Here is a 19,899-nt window from a genome sequence, read left to right as displayed (position 1 = left end):
AGTCGTCCAAAGTTAAAGGAGCCAAAACATCTTTTGCTGGTGGGACCCGCAGACAAACAAGCACCACATACTGGGTAGGATCAGAAAAACAGAGCCCAGAGACTTCACAGGAAAGTCTTTCAACCTGCTGGGTCCCACACTCAGGGAAATCTGATTAAATGCCCAGACGTCAGCAAAAAATAACAAATCACACCAGAAAAATTGAAGATATGGCCCAGTCAAAGGAAAAAACCAATAGCTCAAATGAGATACAGGAGCTGAGACAACTAATTTGGAACATACGAATAGAAATGGAAAACCTCTTCAAAAACCAAATCAACAAATTGAGGGAGGACATGAAGAAGGCATGGGATGAACAAAAATAAGAAACAGATGTCCGAAAAAACAAATCACAGAACTTATGGGGATGAAAGATGCAGTAGAAGAGATGAAAAAAACAATGGAAACCTACAATGGTAGATTTAAAGAGACAGAGGCTAGAATTAGTGAACTGGAGGATAGAACATCTGAAATGCAAAAAGAAACAGAAACTATAGGGAAAAGAACGGAAAAATTTGAGCAGGGGCTCAGGGAACTGAATGATAATATGAAGCGTACAAATATACGTGTTGTGTGTGTCCTAGAAGGAGAAGGGAAGGAAAAAGGAGGAGAAAAACTAATGGAGGAAATTATCACTGAAAATTTCCAAACTCTTATGAAAGACCTAAAATTACAGATCCAAGAAGTGCAGCACACCCCAAAGAGAATAGATCCAAATAGACGTTCTCTAAGACACTCACTAGTTAGAATGTCAGAGGTCAAAGAGAAAGAGAGGATCTTGAAAGCAGCAAGAGAAAAACAATCCATCACATACAAGGGAAACCCAATAAGACTATGTGTAGATTTCTCCGCAGAAACCATGGAAGCAAGAAGAGAGTGGGATGATATATTTAAATTACTAAAAGAGAAAAACTGCCAACCAAGAATTCTATATCCAGCAAAATTGTCCTTCAAAAATGAGGGAGAAATTAAAACATTTTCAGACAAAAAGTCACTGAGAGAATCTGAGACCAAGAGACCAGCTCTGCAAGAAATACTAAAAGGAGCACTAGAGTCAGATACGAAAAGACAGAAGAGAGAGGTATGGAGAAGAGTGTAGAAAGAAGGAAAATCAGATATGATATTGATAATACAAAACGCAAAATGGTAGAGGAAAGTATTACCCAAAAGTAATAGCACTAAATGTTAACGGACTGAATTCCCCAATCAAAAGACATAGATGGCAGAATGGATTAAAAAACAGGATCCTTCTACATGCTGTCTACAAGAAACACATCTTAGACCCAAAGATAAACATAGGTTGAAAGTGAAAGGTTGGGAAAAGATATTTCATGCAAATAACAACCAGAAAAGAGCAGGAGTGGCTATACTAATATCCAACAAATTAGGCTTCAAATGTAAAACAGTTAAAAGAGACAAAGAAGGATACTATCTACTAATAAAAGAAACAATTACACAAGAAGACATAACAATCATAAATATTTACGTACCGACAGAATGCCCCAAAATACGTGAGGAATACACTGCAATTACTGAAAAGGGAAATAGACACATCTACCATAATAGCTGGAGACTTCAATTCCCCACTCTCATCAATGGACAGAACATCTAGACAGAGGATCAATAAAGAAACAGAGAATTTGAATATTACAATAAATAAGCTAGACTTAACAGACATTTATAGGACATTACACCCGACAACAGCAAGATACACCTTTTTCTCAAGTGCTCATGGATCATTCTCAAAGATAGACCATATGCTGGGTCACAAAGCAAGTCTGAACAAATTTAGAAAGATTGAAATCATACACAACACTTTCTCGGATCATAAAGGAATGAAGTTGGAAATCAATAATAGGCGGAGTGCCAGAAAATTCACAAATACGTGGAGGCTCAACAACACACTCTTAAACAACCAGTGGGTCAAGGAAGAAATTACAAGAGAAATTAGTAAATATCTCGAGGCGAATGAAAATGAAAACACAACATATCAAAACCTATGGGACACAGCAAAGGCAGTGCTAAGAGGGAAATTTATTGCCCTAAATGGCTATATCAGAAAAGAAGAAAGGGCAAAAATTTGGGAATTAACTGTCCACTTGGAAGAACTGGAGAAAGAACAGCAAACTAATCCCAAAGCAAGCAAAAAGAAAAAAATAACAAAGATTAGAACAGAAATAAATGAAATTGAGAACATGAAAACAATAGAGAAAATCAATAAGACCAGAAGTTGGTTCTATGAGAAAATCAACAAGATTCATGGGCCCTTAGCAAGACTGACAAAAAGAAGAAGAGAGAGGATGCAAATAAATAAGATCAGAAATGGAAGAGGAGACATAACCATTGACCTCACAGAAATAAAGGAAGTAATAACAGGATACGATGAACAACTTTACACTAATAAATACAACAATGTAGATGAAATGGACAAGTTCCTAGAAAGGCATGAGCAACCAACTCTGACTCAAGAAGAAATAGACGACCTCAACAAACCAATCACATGTAAAGAAATTGAATCAGTCATTCAAAAGCTTCCTAAAAAGAAAAGTCAGGACCAGACGGCTTCACATGTGAATTCTACCAAACATTCCAGAAAGAATTAGTACCAACCCTGCTCAAACTCTTCAAAAAAATTGAAGTGCAGGGAAAGCTACCTAATTCATTCTATGAAGCCAACATCACCCTCATACCAGAACCAGGCAAAGATATTACAAAAAAAGAAAACTATAGACCAATCTCTCTAATGAATATAGATGCAAAAATCCGCAACAAAATTCTAGCAAATCGAATCCAGCAACACATTAAAAGAATTATACATCATGACCAAGTAGGATTCATCCCAGGTATGCAAGGATGGTTCAACATAAGAAAATCAATTAATGTAATACACCATATCAACAAATCAAAGCAGAAAAATCACATGATCATCTCAATTGATGCAGAGAAGGCATTTGACAAGATTCAACATCCTTTCCTGTTGAAAACACTTCAAAGGAAAGGAATACAAGGGAACTTCCTTAAAATGATAGAGGGAATATATGAAAAACCCACAGCTAATATCATACTCAATGGGGAAAAATTGAAAACTTTCCCCCTAAGATCAGGAACAAGACAAGGATGTCCATTATCACCACTATTATTCAACATCGTGTTGGAGGTTCTACCCAGAGCAATTAGACAAGAAAAAGAAATACAAGGCATCAAAATTGGAAAGGAAGAAGTAAAACTATCACTGTTTACAGACGATATGATACTATACGTTGAAAACCCGGAAAAATCCACAGCAAAACTACTAGAGTTAATAAATGAGTACAGCAAAGTAGCAGGTTACAAGATCAACATTCAAAAATCTGTAGTGTTTCTATACACTAGCAATGAACAAGCTGAGGGGGAAATCAAGAAACGAATTCCATTTACAATTGCAACTAAAAGAATAAAATACTTAGGAATAAATTTAACTAAAGAGACAAAAGATCTATACAAAGAAAACTACAAAAAAACTGTTAAAAGAAATCACAGAAGACCTAAATAGATGGACGGGCATACCGTGTTCATGGATTGGAAGACTAAATATAGTTAAGATGTCAATCCTACCTAAATTGATTTACAGATTCAATGCAATACCAATCAAAATCCCAACAACTTATTTTTCAGAAATAGAAAAACCAATAAGCAAATTTATCTGGAAGGGCAGGGTTCCCCGAATTGTTAAAAGTATCTTGAGGGAAAAAAACGAAGCTGGAGGTCTCACGCTGCCGGACTTGAAGGCATATTATGAAGCCACAGTGGTCAAAACAGCATGGTACTGGCATAAAGATAGATATATCGACCAATGGAATCGAATAGAGTGCTCAGATATAGACCCTCTCATCTATGGACATTTGATCTTTGATAAGGCAGTCAAGCCAACTCACCTGGGACAGAACAGTCTCTTCAATAAACGGTTCTCAATAAATAGAGAACTGGATATCCATATGCAAAAGAATGAAAGAAGACCCGTATCTCACACTCTATACAAAAGTTAACTCAAAATGGATCAAAGATCTAAACATTAGGTCTAAGACCATAAAACAGTTAGAGGAAAATGTAGGGAGATATCTTATGAAACTTACAATTGGATTCGGTTTTATGGCCCTTAAACCTAAAGCAAGAGCACTGAAGAAAGAAAGAAAGAAATGGGAACTCCTCAAAATTAAACACTTTTGTGCATCAAAGAACTTCATCAAGGGTGGGCCGCGGTGGCTCAGCGGGCAAAGTGCTTGCCTGCTATGCCGGAGGACCTCGGTTCGATTCCCGGCCCCAGCCCATGTAACAAATACGGAGAAACAGAATACAATAAAACAAGAAAATGTTTAAAGATGTTTCCCTTTCTTCCTTCCTTCCTTCCTTCTATCCTTCCTTCCTTCTCTCTGTCTTTCCTTAAAAAAAAAAAAAAAAGAACTTCATCAAGAAAGTAGAAAGACAGCCTACACAATGGGAGACAATATTTGGAAATGACATAGCAGATAAAGATCTAATTTCCAGAATTTATAAAGAGATTGTTCAACAAAAAGACAGCCAACCCAATTACAAAATGGGAAAAGGACTTGAACAGATGCCTCTCAGGAGAGGGAATACAAATGACCAAAAGGCACATGAAGAGATGCTCAATGTCCCTGTCCATTAGAGAAATGCAAATCAAAACCACAATGAGATATCATCTCACACCCACCAGAATGGCCATTATCAACAAAACAGAAAATGACAAGTGCTGGAGAGGATGCGGAGAAAGAGGCACACTTATCCACTGTTGGTGGGAATGTCAAATGGTGCAACCACTGTGGAAGGCAGTTTGGCGGTTCCTCAAAAAACTGAATATAGAATTGCCATGACCCAGCAATATCATTGCTAGGGTCTACTCAGAGGACTTAAGGGCAAAGACACAAACAGACATTTGCACACCAATGTTTATAGCAGCATTATTTACAATTGCAAAGAGATGGAAACAGCCAAAATGTCCATCAACAGACGAGTGGCTAAACAAACTGTGGTATATACATACGATGGAATATTATGCAGCTTTAAGACAGAATAAACTTATGAAGCATGTAATAACATGGATGGACCTAGAGAACATGCTGAGTGAGACTAGCCGAAAACTAAAGGACAAATACTGTATGGTCCCATTGATGTGAACCGACATTAGAGAATAAACTTGGAATATGTCATTGGTAACAGAGACCATCAGGAGTTAGAAATAGGGTAAGATAATGGGTAATTGGAGCTGAAGGGATACAGACTGTGCAACAGGACTGGATACAAAAACTCAAAAATGGACAGCACAATACTACCTAATTGTAATGTAATTATGTTAAAACACTAAATGAAGCTGCATCTGAGCTATAAAAAAAAAAAAAAAGAAAATCATATGGAAGGGGCAGACAGCGATGGCACAGTGCAGAACTCTCACCTGCCATGCTGGAGACCTGGGTTTGATTCCCGGTGCCTACTCATGGAAAGAAAAAAAAAAGCATATAGAAGGACAAGGGGCCCCAAACAGCTAAAATCACCTTGAAAAAGGACAAAGTGTGAGAACTCATACTTTCCAATTTCAAAACTTATCACACACCTACAATAATCAAAACAGTGTGGTATTGACACAAGGCCAATTGAATAGAATTGAGCATTCAGATAAATCCTACCTTTTACAGCCAAATGATTTTTAACAAAGATGCCAAATACAGTCAATGGGGAAAGAACAGACTCTTCAACAAACGGTGTTAGGAAAACTGGACATTCACGTACGAAAGAATGAAAATGGATCCCTACCTTGTACTATATGCAAAAATTAACTCAAAATGTATCAACACCAGGCCCATGAACTTCCCAAAAAACAAACAAAAAAACAAATAAAATTCAATAAATGGTGCTGCCAAAACAGGATATTCACATGGAAAAAGAATCAACTGTGACCCCTGCCATACAGCATACAGAAACTAAAAATGGATCAACAATCTAACAATCAGAGTTAAAACGATAAAACTCTTAGAGGAGAACTTGGGAACATCCTCAGGACCTCTTCTCAGGCAATGGATGCTTAAAAGCATGAGAACTAAAGGAAAAAATAGGTAAATGGGACTTAAACAAAATTTAAAATTGTGTGCATCAAAGGACATTATCAAGAAAAGGAACACACAACCTACAGAATGAGAGAAGATATTTGAAAACCATATATCTGATAAGTGTTTAACAACCAGAATATATAAAGAGTTCCTACAATTCAACATCAAAAAGACAAACCACCCAATAAAAAAATGGGCAAAGGACTTGAATTTCACCAAAGAAGATATACAAATGGCCAATAAGCACATGAAAAGATGTTCAACATCATTAGCCATTAAGGAAATACATATTGAAACCACAGTGAGGTACCACCTCACACCCACAAGAATGACTATTATTAAAAAAACATTATAGTAGTTGGCAAGGATGCAAAGATATAGGAACCTTAGCACATTGTTAGTGGAAATGGTGTAACCACTGTGGAAAACAGTTTGGCAATTCCTCGAAAAGCTAATTATAGTACTACCATATTGATCCACTGAGTCCACTTTTAGGTATATTCCCGAAAGAATTGAAAACAGGGACTTGAAAACATAGTTATACACCAATATTCAAAGCAACATTATTCACAATAGCCAAAAGTTAAAAGCAACCCAAATGTCCATTAGCAGACAAACAATATGTGATCTATACAAAATGTGATACATACATGAAATGTAATAATAGGCAGTCTTAAAGAGGAATAAAGTACGAATGCATGCCACTACATGGATAAGCCTTAAAGTTATCATATTGAGTGAAGTCAGACACAATGGAACAGATACTATATAATTCCAGTAATATGAAATAGCTACAGTATGAAAATTCATATAGAAAGTATAGTATAGATTAAAGGGTATGAAAATTCATATAGAAAGTATAGTATAGATTAAAGGGGAGCAGGTAATGGGCAGTCAATGCATAAAGAGTACAAAGTTTCTGTCTGGGATGACAGGAAAGTTCTGAGAAAGTTCTGGTGGTGAGAGCAGCACAACATTGTAAATGTGATTAATCTCACTGAATTGCATGCTTGAGAATGGTTGAAATGGGAAAGTTCATGTTGCATATATGTTTTCACAATTTACAAAAGAGAGTGAGACTTAAGAGACAATGACAATTAAATACAAACATGGTCATGGCCTTGATCTAATAACAGACGAGAAAATGCCCAAAAGGACATTATTGGGAATATATAGAAAAAATCAGAATATAGACTATAAGCTTTAAATACAATGTTCAATTTCTTAAGTTTGATAACTATACATAAGGTAGGTTACATAAGTGATTATCTTTGTGCTCAGGAAACGTATATGGCAGTGTCAAGTATTCTAGGAGCATGACATATACAACCTATTCTCAAATAGTTTAGAAAACAGAGAGAGAAATAACTCATTTAAATTCCTGGTGCTATCACTATAGTAAGATATTTCATACTCAGTCAAAATACCAGAGTTGAAGGCTTAAGATATACATAAGTGTAATTTAGATAAATATTTATTTAATCTATTAAAGCTTCAAAACTGTAATTTTTTTGCATTATAAATAAACCAAATCTTTTTAAAGTGCATAATTCTTAAAAATCAGAAAGCACATGCTCTAATACAGAAAAAAACAAAAACATCATGTATCCTTGATTATATTCATGATTGACTAAAAATTACAGTGCTGATGCAAGGATTGTCAACTCCATCCCTCAGAAGTGTGCATATGGATTCCTAAAATCTTTAATCAATGTATCCAAACTTAACTAATTTATTAATTATCCAAACTTAATTAATGAATCCAAACTTAAATAAATTATTAAACAGTGATTATTTGAGCCCTAGGTAAATGTTGTTATAAATAGGGTGTTAAAGATAACTGAATTCAAAAGTTTATACCTTCAGTGGAAATTTCTAGAGAATATTTTTATTTCTGGTTATATACAGGAAAAAATTAAGTGAGCTATATACAATGACAACACAGAGAATGCTTTTGTGTGTGGTTATTATTTTTATGAGGTTGGGAAATCTGACAGAAAATGCTATGGACATGTAGTTACATCTATCTTATCCTCAAATGTAGGCCATCCAAATAAAACAAATAGCATTAATTTTTAAAGCAAGATGTATACCATCTTGCTTTAAAAATTTATGTAAAATGTATACCAAAAAGTTTTAATAATATAATAAAGGAAAGGAGAGAGTTTTTCAATTAAGTTGAATTTCAAGAGAATTCAATGTTGTCACAAAAACACCAGACAATGAACTTTTCAGCATTTACTAAAATTTCTTTTATGATACCACTGAGATTACAAGGGGTAAACAGCACTGGGTAAACTGGGGCATTCACTTGAAAAGATACTGAAGAATGTTTTTAGGCCCATACATTTTATTAAGTGTCTCTTTTCTTTCTATAAACTTAGTCACTGCTCTCATCGATATTAAACAAACACAACCTTTCACATGTAGCTAATACGTGTTTACCCTAGATTAAAAAATTTAGAGAGCCTTTAAAACCTGGTTTATTTTCTTTTAGACCCCAATAGGCTAATCTGCACAACTGGTATATATATTAAAATATTATGAAAAATTGGTTGACTAAAGGACTCAATCTTATTTAAAAATGAAATACGTAATGAAAAAGTTTATTAAAACTGTGATACCTATACAGCAATGGACTCACCTGCGACTGAATGATTTCTTTTCCATTTCTCCCTCGCCTGCTGATTTAACATTTGCACTTGTGTCTTTTTTTAACTTTTTCACAATTCGTTCTCTCATCAGATTCTTCTCATCACCATCATGTTCTGCGCTTTCATCTTCTCCATCCTGCAGAAATTGAAACTGAATATTAGTAAGGCACTACATTTCTCCCTTTTACTTTCATTGGTTCATTTTAGACGCTCCTCATTACATTCTAGGGCAGGTTTGTATTTTGTTCTGTTTTTTTCTTGGTTTGGCTTGAAGGATCTGCTCCAGGTGGGAATACCCTTGAGGTTTACTCTGGGTCCATTACAGGATACCTGGGTTGTTTGCTCAATTTACGCTGAGTCCCTCTACACAGCACAGATCTGCTGCCTCTGCTTCACCCAGGATAGTGCGACTACATTTCTGACTATATCCCAATGGGAATGTGGCTTCTGGAGATGGCTGGCATACTGACCTCAACCAAAGATTACTTCAAATAATGGAGGTGTAGGTTGAGAAGCTGATATTTATTCTGACTATCTAAATCACAGCAATTTTTCCTCTTCTCAAAATCCTCCAATGGCTCCCCAACTCACTCAAAGTCCTATACAATTTGTACCTCTCTGATATAATCTCCTAAACTCCACTCCAGCCATACTGGCCAAATTCCTATTCTCAAACACCAGGAATACCTCTGCCTCAGGATCTCTGGAGCTGTTGTTCTCTCCAGCCTAGAATACTCTTCTTGCAGATGTCTGCATTGCTTGCTCTTTCATCTCTTTCAGGTCTTTGCTTAAATGTTACCTTCTCAGTGATGCTTTTCTTGATAACCTTATTAAAATGGCAACACCACCTACCCACCTCCAATATACTCTATTCTCCTTCCCTGGTTTATTCCAGGAAGCTTATCACCCATATGACATACTATCAATTTTAACTGTTTACGTGTTTATTATCTCTCTCTCACCATTAGTGTAAGCACTCCATGAGGGTTAAAATTCTGGCCTGCCTTGTTTACTGCTGTTGTCTCCAACTTTCAAAATGGTTTTCAGCACTAACAGAGGGAAGAGTGAAGGGGAGACAGGAGAAGGGAGGAAAGTGAGAGGGGAGAAAAGGAAGAGGAAAGAACTATCCCAAGGAGGTCATTTTCTCTCACAATTCTTTGATCAGGCAAGTTGTGGTTAGGCTGGATTCTTAACTGGATGCTTGTGGACCCCTAGAACAAAAGAAAGACACTACCCTTTCTTTTGTACCATCTAACAATTTGCCCAAACCAAAACCTTGTGGTTGTCTTAGACTACTCCTTCTCCCTCGCCTCATAGTATGAAATCAGTCCCTCCCATATCTCTTTAAAGCGTATCTTCATGCTATCTCAGAGCTATCATCTTACATCAAGCTCTCCTCCTATAAAAGTTTTCTAATTGGTCTCCTTGCCTTTAGCTTATTTCCTCTTACCTGTTCTTTATAAAACTACCATGTTGATCTTCCTAAAATGCAAAGTTGATCCTAACACCCTTCTTTTTTTTTTATTAGTGAAGTTACAGGTATACAGAAAAATTGTGCTGAAAAAATACAGTCCCCATATATCACACCAGGCATTAATGTGGTACATTTGTTACAATACATGAAAGAAAATTTTTATAATCATACTATTTACTATAGTCCATTGCTTACAACAGAGTTGATGAGCTGTTTGTGTTGTATAGTCCTATGGCTGTTTTCTTTAGAAATTTTATTCTATTAACATATATACAAGCTAAAAATTTCCCTCTTAAAACAACATTCAAGGGCGGGCCGCGGTGGCTCAGCAGGCAAAGTGCTTGCCTGCTATGCCGGAGGACCTCGGTTCGATTCCCGGCCCCAGCCCATGTAACAAAAACGGAGAAACAGAATACAATAAAACAAGAAAATGTTTGAAAGATGTTTCCCTTTCTTCCTTCCTTCCTTCCTTCTATCCTTCCTTCCTTCTCTCTGTCTTTCCTTTAAAAAAAAAAAAAAAAAAAAAAAAAAAAAAAACAACATTCAAGAATGTAATTTAGTGCTATTAAGCAGATTCCCAATGTTAGCACCCTTTTTTTAAACTAACATCCTTCATCTGTTCCTTATTACTTTTAGGATGAAACTAAAACACCTCACCATGGCCTCTGAAGCCCTGTGATACCTGGCCTCTGTCTTACTATTCAGTCTCATGCCATTCTCCTCGCTGTCACTATGCGCCACTTATGCTGGCCTGTTTTCAGCTCCTGGAACACAGCCAATTCGCTCCTATTTCAGAGCTTTTTATACATATCGTTCCCTCTACCTTCAACACGCTCCTCCTTGCTCTTCACAAGGCAGGTTTTCCTCAGCTGGTGGGTGCATATATATTTGTAACTATTATGTCTTCTTGTTGAATTGTCCCCTTTATCAGTACATGATGACCTCGTTATCTGTTTTTCACTTAAGTGCCTTTTATCTGATATTAATATATCTGCCTCAGCTCTCCCTTAGTTACTATTTGCATGATATATTTTTACCAGCCTTTCACTTTCAGCCTACTTGTATCTTAGAATTAAATTTGAGTCTCTTATAAACAGCATAAAGTTAGGCCATGCACTTATTCATTCTGCCGATTCTGCCTTCTGACTCGAAAGTTGAATCCATTTTCATTTAGTCAGTGCTGATAATGCAGGACTTGCCTCTACCTTTTTCCTATTCAGCCTTTGTACGCCGTTTCTGCCTCTCAGTTCTTCTGTTATTGTCTACGTTTATTTATATTTATTTGATTTCTTGTGCTGTTACATACTGAGTGCCTTCTCTTTTCTATTTGGGTATTTATCTATTTTTCTTTGCAGTTACCATGGGGTTAAAATTTAACACCCTAAATATTTAACAATCATATTTGGTTTGATACCAAGTGAACTTCAGCAGCACTCACATATACATTTCCTACAGGCCTCTGTCCCCTAAGTATCCTTTTTATACTTGTTACCATCTATACCTTTGCATATTTTATGTCCAAAATCATAGACTTAGCATTACTTTTTATGTATTTGCATTTTAGCATCTATAGATAAGAACTGGAATTTTGTACCAAACAATATACTACAATGACACTGGCATTCATAATTACTCAAATGGCTACCTTTACTGCAGGTCTTCATTCCTTTATGCTGCTTTGACACAAGGTCTAGTGCCCTTTCCTTTCAGTCTGAAGAACTCCCTTTAGCACTGCTTGTAGGTAGGTCTAGTGGTGATGAACTCCCTCAGCTTTTGTTTATCTGGGAATGTCTTAATCTATCCCTCATTTTTGATAGAAATTCCCACTCTAGAAAATTCTTGGTTGGCAGTTGTTTTTTCTTTTAGCAATTTTAAGTATTTCAGCGCACTGCCTTCCCACTTCCATGGTTTTTGATATGAAATCATCACTCAATATAATTGGGACTCCCATATACATAATCACTTTCAGGACTAATCACTTTCAGAACTCTCTCCTTGTCCTTTATATTCAGTAGTTTGATCATTATATGATAGGATATGTTTTTCTTCATGTTTATCCTGTTTGGTGTTCTCTGGGCTTTTTGGAAGTGCACATTCACGTGTTTTGCTAAGTTTGGGAAGTTCTTCATTATTTCTTTGACTATTCCTTCTGCCCTTTTGTCTTTTTTCTACTTCTGGAACTCCCTTAGTGTATCTATTGGTATATATGATAGCATCCCAGGGGCATCTTGGGGTACTTTCAATTTTTATAATACTATTTTTTCTCCTCATCCTGACTCACTTCAATTGTCTTGTCTTCAAATCTGCTGATCCTTTCTTCTTGTTAGCTCCAACCTGCCTTTAAAATCCTTCTAGGAATATTTCTTTTCAGTTATTGTGGCTGTCACGGTCAGGTTCATGTGTCAACTTGGCCAAGTGGTGGTGCCTGTTTGTCTGGTTGGGCAAGTGCTGGCCTGTCTGTTGCAATGAGGACATTTCATAGAATTAAATCATGATCATGTCAGCTGCATCCACAGCTGATTCCATTTGTAATCAGCCAGGGGAGTGTCTTCTGCAATGAATGATGCTCAATCTAATTACTGGAAGCCTTTTAAGGAGGATTCAGAAGAGACAGGCTCTCTTCCTGCTTCGGCTGGTGAGCCTCTCCTGTGCAGTTCATCCAGACCCTCCTTCGGAATCATCGGCTTCACAGCCTGCCCTGAGGATTTTGGACTCTGTGTTTCCGTGGTCACGTGAGACACTTTTATGAATTTTATATTTGCAAGTATTCCCTGTTGATTCTGTTTCTCTAGAGAAACATAACTAATACAGTCGTCTTCAGTTATTATGGTTCCTCTTTAAAATTTCAGTCTCTTTGCTAAGATTCTCAGATTGCTCAGTCATTGCTTTCCTGATATCCTTTAGTTATTTCTTTGTATTTTCCTTCATCTCCTTGAGTATTTTTAGGATCATTTTTTTAAAGGCTTTGTTCAGTATATTCACATTTGGTCTTTTTTTGGAGTTATCCACATTTGGTCTTTTTTTTTTGGTATTTTCTAGATTTTTTATCATCTTCTGTTGCTGGATGGGCCGTCATCACCTGTTTCTTTGTTTGTCTTGTACTCTTGTTGCACACTGAACATTTTGATATTTTAAAATGTTTATTCTGGGATTTGTTGTCTGAAATGTCTCTTTCTTGATTTTGTAACCAGCTTGTGATAAGACAAAGATTTTCTTGAGCTTCAGCCTTCCTATCAATAATATCTGCCTAAGGCAAATGCAGAATACAGGGTTTCCCCTGTCTTTCTATGCCTGTGTCTTGTCTTGGTTATTTTGCTTGATGTTTTGGAGTTCCCCTGTTTACAAGAGTTTGGCTATCCCTTCTGTTTCCCAAGAGACAGACCTCCCTCTCCTGGGTATTAGAAACTGTCAAGCATTTGTCCCATGTTGTCCACTTCTATTGATTCTTTTCTGTTTGTTTGTTTTGTATGCTGTATGGTAAGGTCACATTTCATTCTATTTCCATGTCAGTATCCTGTTATTGCAGCATCATTTGTTGAGTTTTTGTTTGTTTGCTTGCTTGTTTGTTTGTTTTGGGAAGTACATGGGCCAGGAATCGAACCCAGGCTCCTGCATGGCAGACGAGAATTCTACCACTGAACTACCCTTCCACCCTTTATTCTTATACTCTTTTATTGTCTTAGCTGCTTTTACCTGGAGAGTAAATTCTGGGAGATAAGGCACACTAAAGGGGACTTTCCCAAGTCGTTCATTCCCAGTTGAAACAGGGCCAAGATCCCATGAAGGGTGCACAGACCAGTTCCAAAGCACCTTAAAAAGGGGAATAGGAGCCTCCTTCACAGCTCCCCAAAGCTGAGCAATCCTAGCTTAGACAGCAAATGAAGCACTTCAATTAACTATTCCCCAGAGCCCTGAGAAAGTGTAGAGTTTTAAGTCTCCTCTGCTGTAGCTGGAGGGCAAGCTGAAACAATGGCTGCAGTTGCCTCTGTCTGAGGTGGGTTGAAACAATGAAATGGCTGCCCTAAGAGCCAGATCCAAAATCACTCATCACAAGCCATCATCAGTAATTGGCTGTGATACCCCAGGTCTTGGGGAAGAACGCTTTTATGTCCCTTTCTGTCGCCAGTGAGCTGGACAGGGACTGGGCTCCATGGCAACCTGCTATAAGAGTGGGATGGGTGCTGATAGTCACCATGCAGAGAGAGAAATTTACTATTCTTTACTACAATTTATCAGCCTCTTTCTCCTGTTCTTCCCTAGATGCTTACAGTGTACTTTTGGCCTCCAGAGTGTCGAAATAGTTGTTTCAGACAGTTCCTGCCTGCTTAATAGTCGTTCTGGTGGAAGGACTAAATCCTAGAGCTCCGTACTCCTCTATCTTCCCACCATCCTTGGATATTTGAATTTTGAGCATTCAAGGAATATTACGGGGGGAGGAGGGGAGCACGCTAGAAATTCATCTATGATACATAATTCCAATTTGGTAGGGAATTACAAACACAACCATTTGGAAAGAAATATTCCAAGATCAAAATAAATGATTTGTATTCTTCAAAACTTTCCATTTTTTTTCAAAATGTTAAATATAGATAATTACAAATTAACATGCATTAGTTTAAAAGGAAAAATAGTGTGATTCTGAAAATATTTTGTGCATTGTATAGATTATTCAAACTTCCATTACACTAAAGTCAGTACTCACATCTTCTGAATCTCCTGCAGCATCACCTTTTTCACTATAACAAAATAAGTAAAACAAATATCAGCATCAAAATGAAACTAAATTATTCAGAAATCCAAATTCAGAGCAGCTTGCTGACAAGATTTTTCCAAAATTTTATTTCATTACAGGAATTTTAGAAAAGTGTTGTACAGAAGAGGAAACATTCTAAAAGAGAGTCACAAGTATAAAGAGAATCTGAGGTAGGCTCTATAGCAGATATATGACTATATTGGAACTTTTTTCAAGAGTAAACAGTCACAACAACCAACAACAGTGCCATTTTTTAAACCAAAGGTCTGCAGAAAACAATTTATTCTATTTCCTTTAAGTAATAAGGCTGAAGAAACCAAATCCTTCAAATCTACAGTTATTAAGAAAAGACTTTCAAAATAGAGCTTTTGAAAATGAGTTAACTTCAGTGTAATAGTATTTTCGTTTACTTTTGATACACTGACCCAATATATCATGTACAATTATATTTAACACAAAGACATATTCCTCTCAAAAAGCAGCAGCAAAGATAGTAAGACAATATCCTGTTAACGCCTGAGAGTATGTGAGAACACTAAAGGAGTCAACTCAAAAGGTGATGAATCCTTCACAAAAACCTTCAACTTTCTTTTGCTTACCCATGATACCAAATGAGACAAAATACTTCAAGGAAATAGTAACTTCAAAGTAAACATTAAACATTAGAGCAAATGCTTTCCTAGCATCCGAAGTATCTGAAGATTACAAAAGTTTAACAGTTACTCTGATTTATAAGAACTGACTGTTTATATACAAAGAAAATAAGAAAAATGCTCTGAGCCAGAAAATAAGAATACAGAATCATACCAGCACCATACTAACCTTTCAACAACCGGAACGGAACTGAGATGTGGATCATCTTTAAGCAAGTCATGACTACTTTTGCTTTTTCCCTTCATACTCTGAAAAAGAAATATATATATATAAAATCATAAGTAGAAGAAAAGAGTATGCCAAAAATATAAATTGACAAATTTACATAAAGCCTATATATAATGTAGTGTCCAAAAAAACACGTGTTTATAGAAAAATGCAGTAAACACTAAATTTTTATAAATAAGAATCCTACTTTTTCATTGACTGAAAATACTATTTTAAAAATATCTTTTCTTTGAAAATGTGATAAACTCTTAACAATCAGTCTATTGATAAAGGATTATGTGAAGATGGTAGAGTAGGAAGCTCCAGAAATCAGCCCCATCACCAAAACCACTATTAAACAGGCAAGAACTGATGAATAACTATTTCGAAACTCTGGAGTACACTGGGGTGCATCCAAGGAAAAGCTGGAGGAAAAGGTTGGTAAATTACAGTAAATATTGGTGACTTTCATCCTCTTTGCAGCAGTTATATGCCACTCTCTAAACATAGGGAGGCAGCAGATTCTTTGGAATTAAGGTATCTTTCTCTGGATGCCTTAATTTGGATATTTCTATGGTCTCAGAACTATAAACCTGCAACTTAGCAAATTCCCTTTTTAAAAGCTGTTCCATTTCTGGTATATTGCATTCCATCTGCATTAGCAAACTAACATACCTCCCAAAAGAAAAGTCCAGGACCAGATGGGTTCACTGCTGAATTCTACCAAGCATTTAAAGAAGAGTTAACATCAATCCTTCTCAACCTCTTCCAAAAATTAAAGAGGAAGAATTACTTCGGAATGCATTCTTTGAGGCCAATGTTACCCAGATAGCAAAGTCAGATAAAAACAGCACAAGAAAAGAAATTACAAACCAATATCCCTTATGAATATAATGTAAAAGACCTCAATGAAACACTGGCTAACTGAATCCAACAGTATATCAAAAGGATTATACACTATGACCTAGTAGAATTTATCCCAGGAATCCAAGAACAATTGGACATAGGAAAATTAATCAATATAAAACACCACATTAATAGAATCAATCAAGGAAAGAAATAATTATCATCTCTTTATTGATGCAGAAAATGCATTTGACAAAATCCAACACTGTTTCATAATAAAACACTAAGAAAACTAGGAACAGAAGGTAACTTTACCAACATGACAACAAGTATTTATGTAAAATATGATTTACCATAACAAATATCATACTCAATGGTAAAAGACTGAAAGTTTTCCCTCTAAGATCAAGAACAAGACAAGGATGCCCTGTGTCACCACTGTTATTCAACATCGTACTAGAGGTTCTAGCCAGAGCAATCAGGCAATGGAAAGAAACATAAGGCATCTATATTGGAAAGGAAGTCAGAGTATCCCTATTACCAGATGACATGATCCTATATAGAGAAAATCACAAAGACTCCACAAGAACAGTAGTAGAATTGATAAACAGATTTTACAAAGTTGCAAGAGAGAAGATAAATATGAAAAGTCAGTTGGGTTTCTATATACTGGCAATATTCAATCTGAAAAGGAAATCAGAAGACAATTCACTTTATAACAACATCTAAAAGAATAATAAGCTTAGGAATAAACTTAACCAAGGAGGTAAAAGACATATACTGAAAACTAAAAATAATGCTGAAAGAATTTAAACACAGCATAAATAAATGGCAAGATATCCTGCATTCATAGACTGAAAAACTTAATATTGTTAAGATATCAATACTGCCTAAATCAATCTACAAATTCAAATGCAATCCCTATTAAAATTATAGTAGTCTTTTTTGCAAAAAATGGAAAAGATCCTCTAATTCATATGGAACTGTAAGGGGCACTGAAAAGCCAAAATAATCTTGAAAAAGAAGAGGAAACATAAAGGACTTCCCCTTCTAGATTTCAAAACTTACTACAAAGAAACATTAATTAAAACAGATGGTACTCATAAAAGGATAGGCATACAGAGCAATGGAAGAGAATTAAGAGTCTAGAGATAAATCTACAAATCTTTGGCCATTTGATTTTTTCACAAGGATTCCAAGTCCACTCAATAAGAAAAGAATAATCTCTTCAGCAAATGGTGCTGGAAAAACTAGAAATCCACATTCAAGAGAATGAATATGGACCCCTACCTCTCACCATACACAAAAATTAATTCAAAATGGATCAACAACATAAATAGAAGAGCTAATACTATAATACTTTTAGAAAAAACATAAAATATCTTCAGGACCTTGCAGTAGGCAAAGGAATTTTAGATTTTACAGGAAAAGTACGAGTAACAAAAGAAGAACAGATAAAATGAACGTCATCAAAATTTTTAAACTTTTGTGCATCAAAGGGCATTATCAAGAAAATAAAAAGACAACCTATGGAATGGGAGAAAATATTTGTAAAACCTGTATCTGATAAAGGTTTAATATCCAGAATATATAAATAACTTCCACAACTCAACAACAAAAACACAAACTACCCAATTAACAAAAATAGACCAAGGATATGAATAGATATCTCTCTAAATAAGATATTCTAATGGCCAATAAGTATGAAAAGTTGCTCTACATCACCAGCCATTTAAAAAATGCACACTAAAACTATACCGGGATACCACTTAAGCATCTACTAGGATGACTATTATTTAAGAAACTGAAAATAACAAGTATTGACAAGGATGTGGACAAATAGGGACCCTTGTACATTGTTAGTAGGAATGTAAATGATACTGCCATTGTGGAAAACAGTTTGGCCGTTCCTCAGAAAGATGAAAATAGAATTACCATATGACTTGGCAATTTCACTCCTAGGTACAAATCCAAAAGAACTGAAAGCAGGGACCTGAACAGGTATTTGTATACCAGCATTCATTGCAGCATTATTCACAATCACCAAAAGATGGAAGCATCCCAAGTGTCCATTAACAGATGAATGAATAAACAAAATGTGGTGTATCCATACAGCAGAATATTTTTCAGCCATAAAAAGAAGTGAAGTGCTGATACATGCTACAACATGGATGAACTCTGAAGACATCACAGTGGGTGAAATAAGGCAGGCACAAAGGGCCAAATATTGTATGATTTATCTTATATTAAATACTTAGAACAAGCAAATTCATAGAAACAGAAAGAAGAATGGTTGCTGAGCGGGGGTGCATGGGAGATGGGGAATAATTGCTAAATAAGTATGAGTTTTAGTTTGGCATGATGTAAACAGACTGGAAATAGACAGTGATGAAAGTTACACAATATTGTTAATGTACTTAATATAAGAGAATTACCCATTAAAAATGGTTAAAATGACTTTTATGTTTTCTATATTATACCACAATTTAAAATAAATTATTTATTAAAAAACAATAGGTCTACTGCTTACCATATCCAAGTACTACACCATATCCAAGCACTAAATCTTTGCCATGATTTACATACAACTAGCTAAATTTTTATGACCCTGGGCTGGTTTGAAATTGTTATAAACCCCAGAAAAGCCACGTTCTTTTAATCCAACCTTGTGGGGCAGACCTATTGTGGGTGGGATCTTTTAGTTAGGTTGTTTCCATGCAGATTTAACCCCAACCCATTCAGGACATGTCTGTCAGCTTGCTGGAGTCCTTTAAGAGAGGTGACACAGAAAGCCAGAAGCATTCAGATGCCTGGAGACTGAACCTGCTCTGGGATATGCTAAGCCAAGAGATGAATCCAGAATTTGCTCCAGAGAAGGTATGAGAGGGCCTACAGAAGCTAAGAGAAAGAAAACACCCCCAGGAGATCTCAGAAGGACCCACAAGAGCTGAGACAGCCATTATAGAAACCAACCCAGGAGAGAAGGGCCAACAGACATCACCACGTGCCTCCTCATGTGGCAGAAAAACCCCACATGCAATCAACCTTTCTTGAGTGAAGGTATCCTCTTGCTCATGCCTTAATTTGGAGATTTTTATGGCCTTAGAACGGTAAATTTGTAACTTAATAAATCCCCTTTGTAAAAGCTAATCCATTTCTGGTATATTGCAT

The 19,899-nt window shown here is 36.0% G+C and overlaps 1 protein-coding gene across 4 annotated transcripts in view; it reads right to left on the bottom strand.

Annotated features, from left to right (window-relative positions):
- CWC27 (CWC27 spliceosome associated cyclophilin) overlaps positions 1-19,899 on the bottom strand; it is a 328,826-nt gene that overhangs the window by 245,465 nt on the left and 63,462 nt on the right. For all 4 annotated transcript variants that reach the window (XM_077117299.1, XM_077117298.1, XM_077117296.1 and 1 more), the window contains exons 8-10: positions 15,844-15,923; positions 14,971-15,004; positions 8,785-8,930 (exon numbers count right to left, since the gene is read on the bottom strand). In XM_077117299.1, the coding sequence (XP_076973414.1) occupies positions 8,785-8,930; positions 14,971-15,004; positions 15,844-15,923 (260 nt within the window). The remainder of the gene's footprint in view (positions 1-8,784; positions 8,931-14,970; positions 15,005-15,843; positions 15,924-19,899) is intronic.

The sequence above is a fragment of the Tamandua tetradactyla genome, chromosome 9 (genome assembly GCF_023851605.1).
Source record: "Tamandua tetradactyla isolate mTamTet1 chromosome 9, mTamTet1.pri, whole genome shotgun sequence".
Taxonomy (NCBI): domain Eukaryota; kingdom Metazoa; phylum Chordata; class Mammalia; order Pilosa; family Myrmecophagidae; genus Tamandua; species Tamandua tetradactyla.
This window is presented reverse-complemented; position numbering and strand designations above follow the sequence as displayed.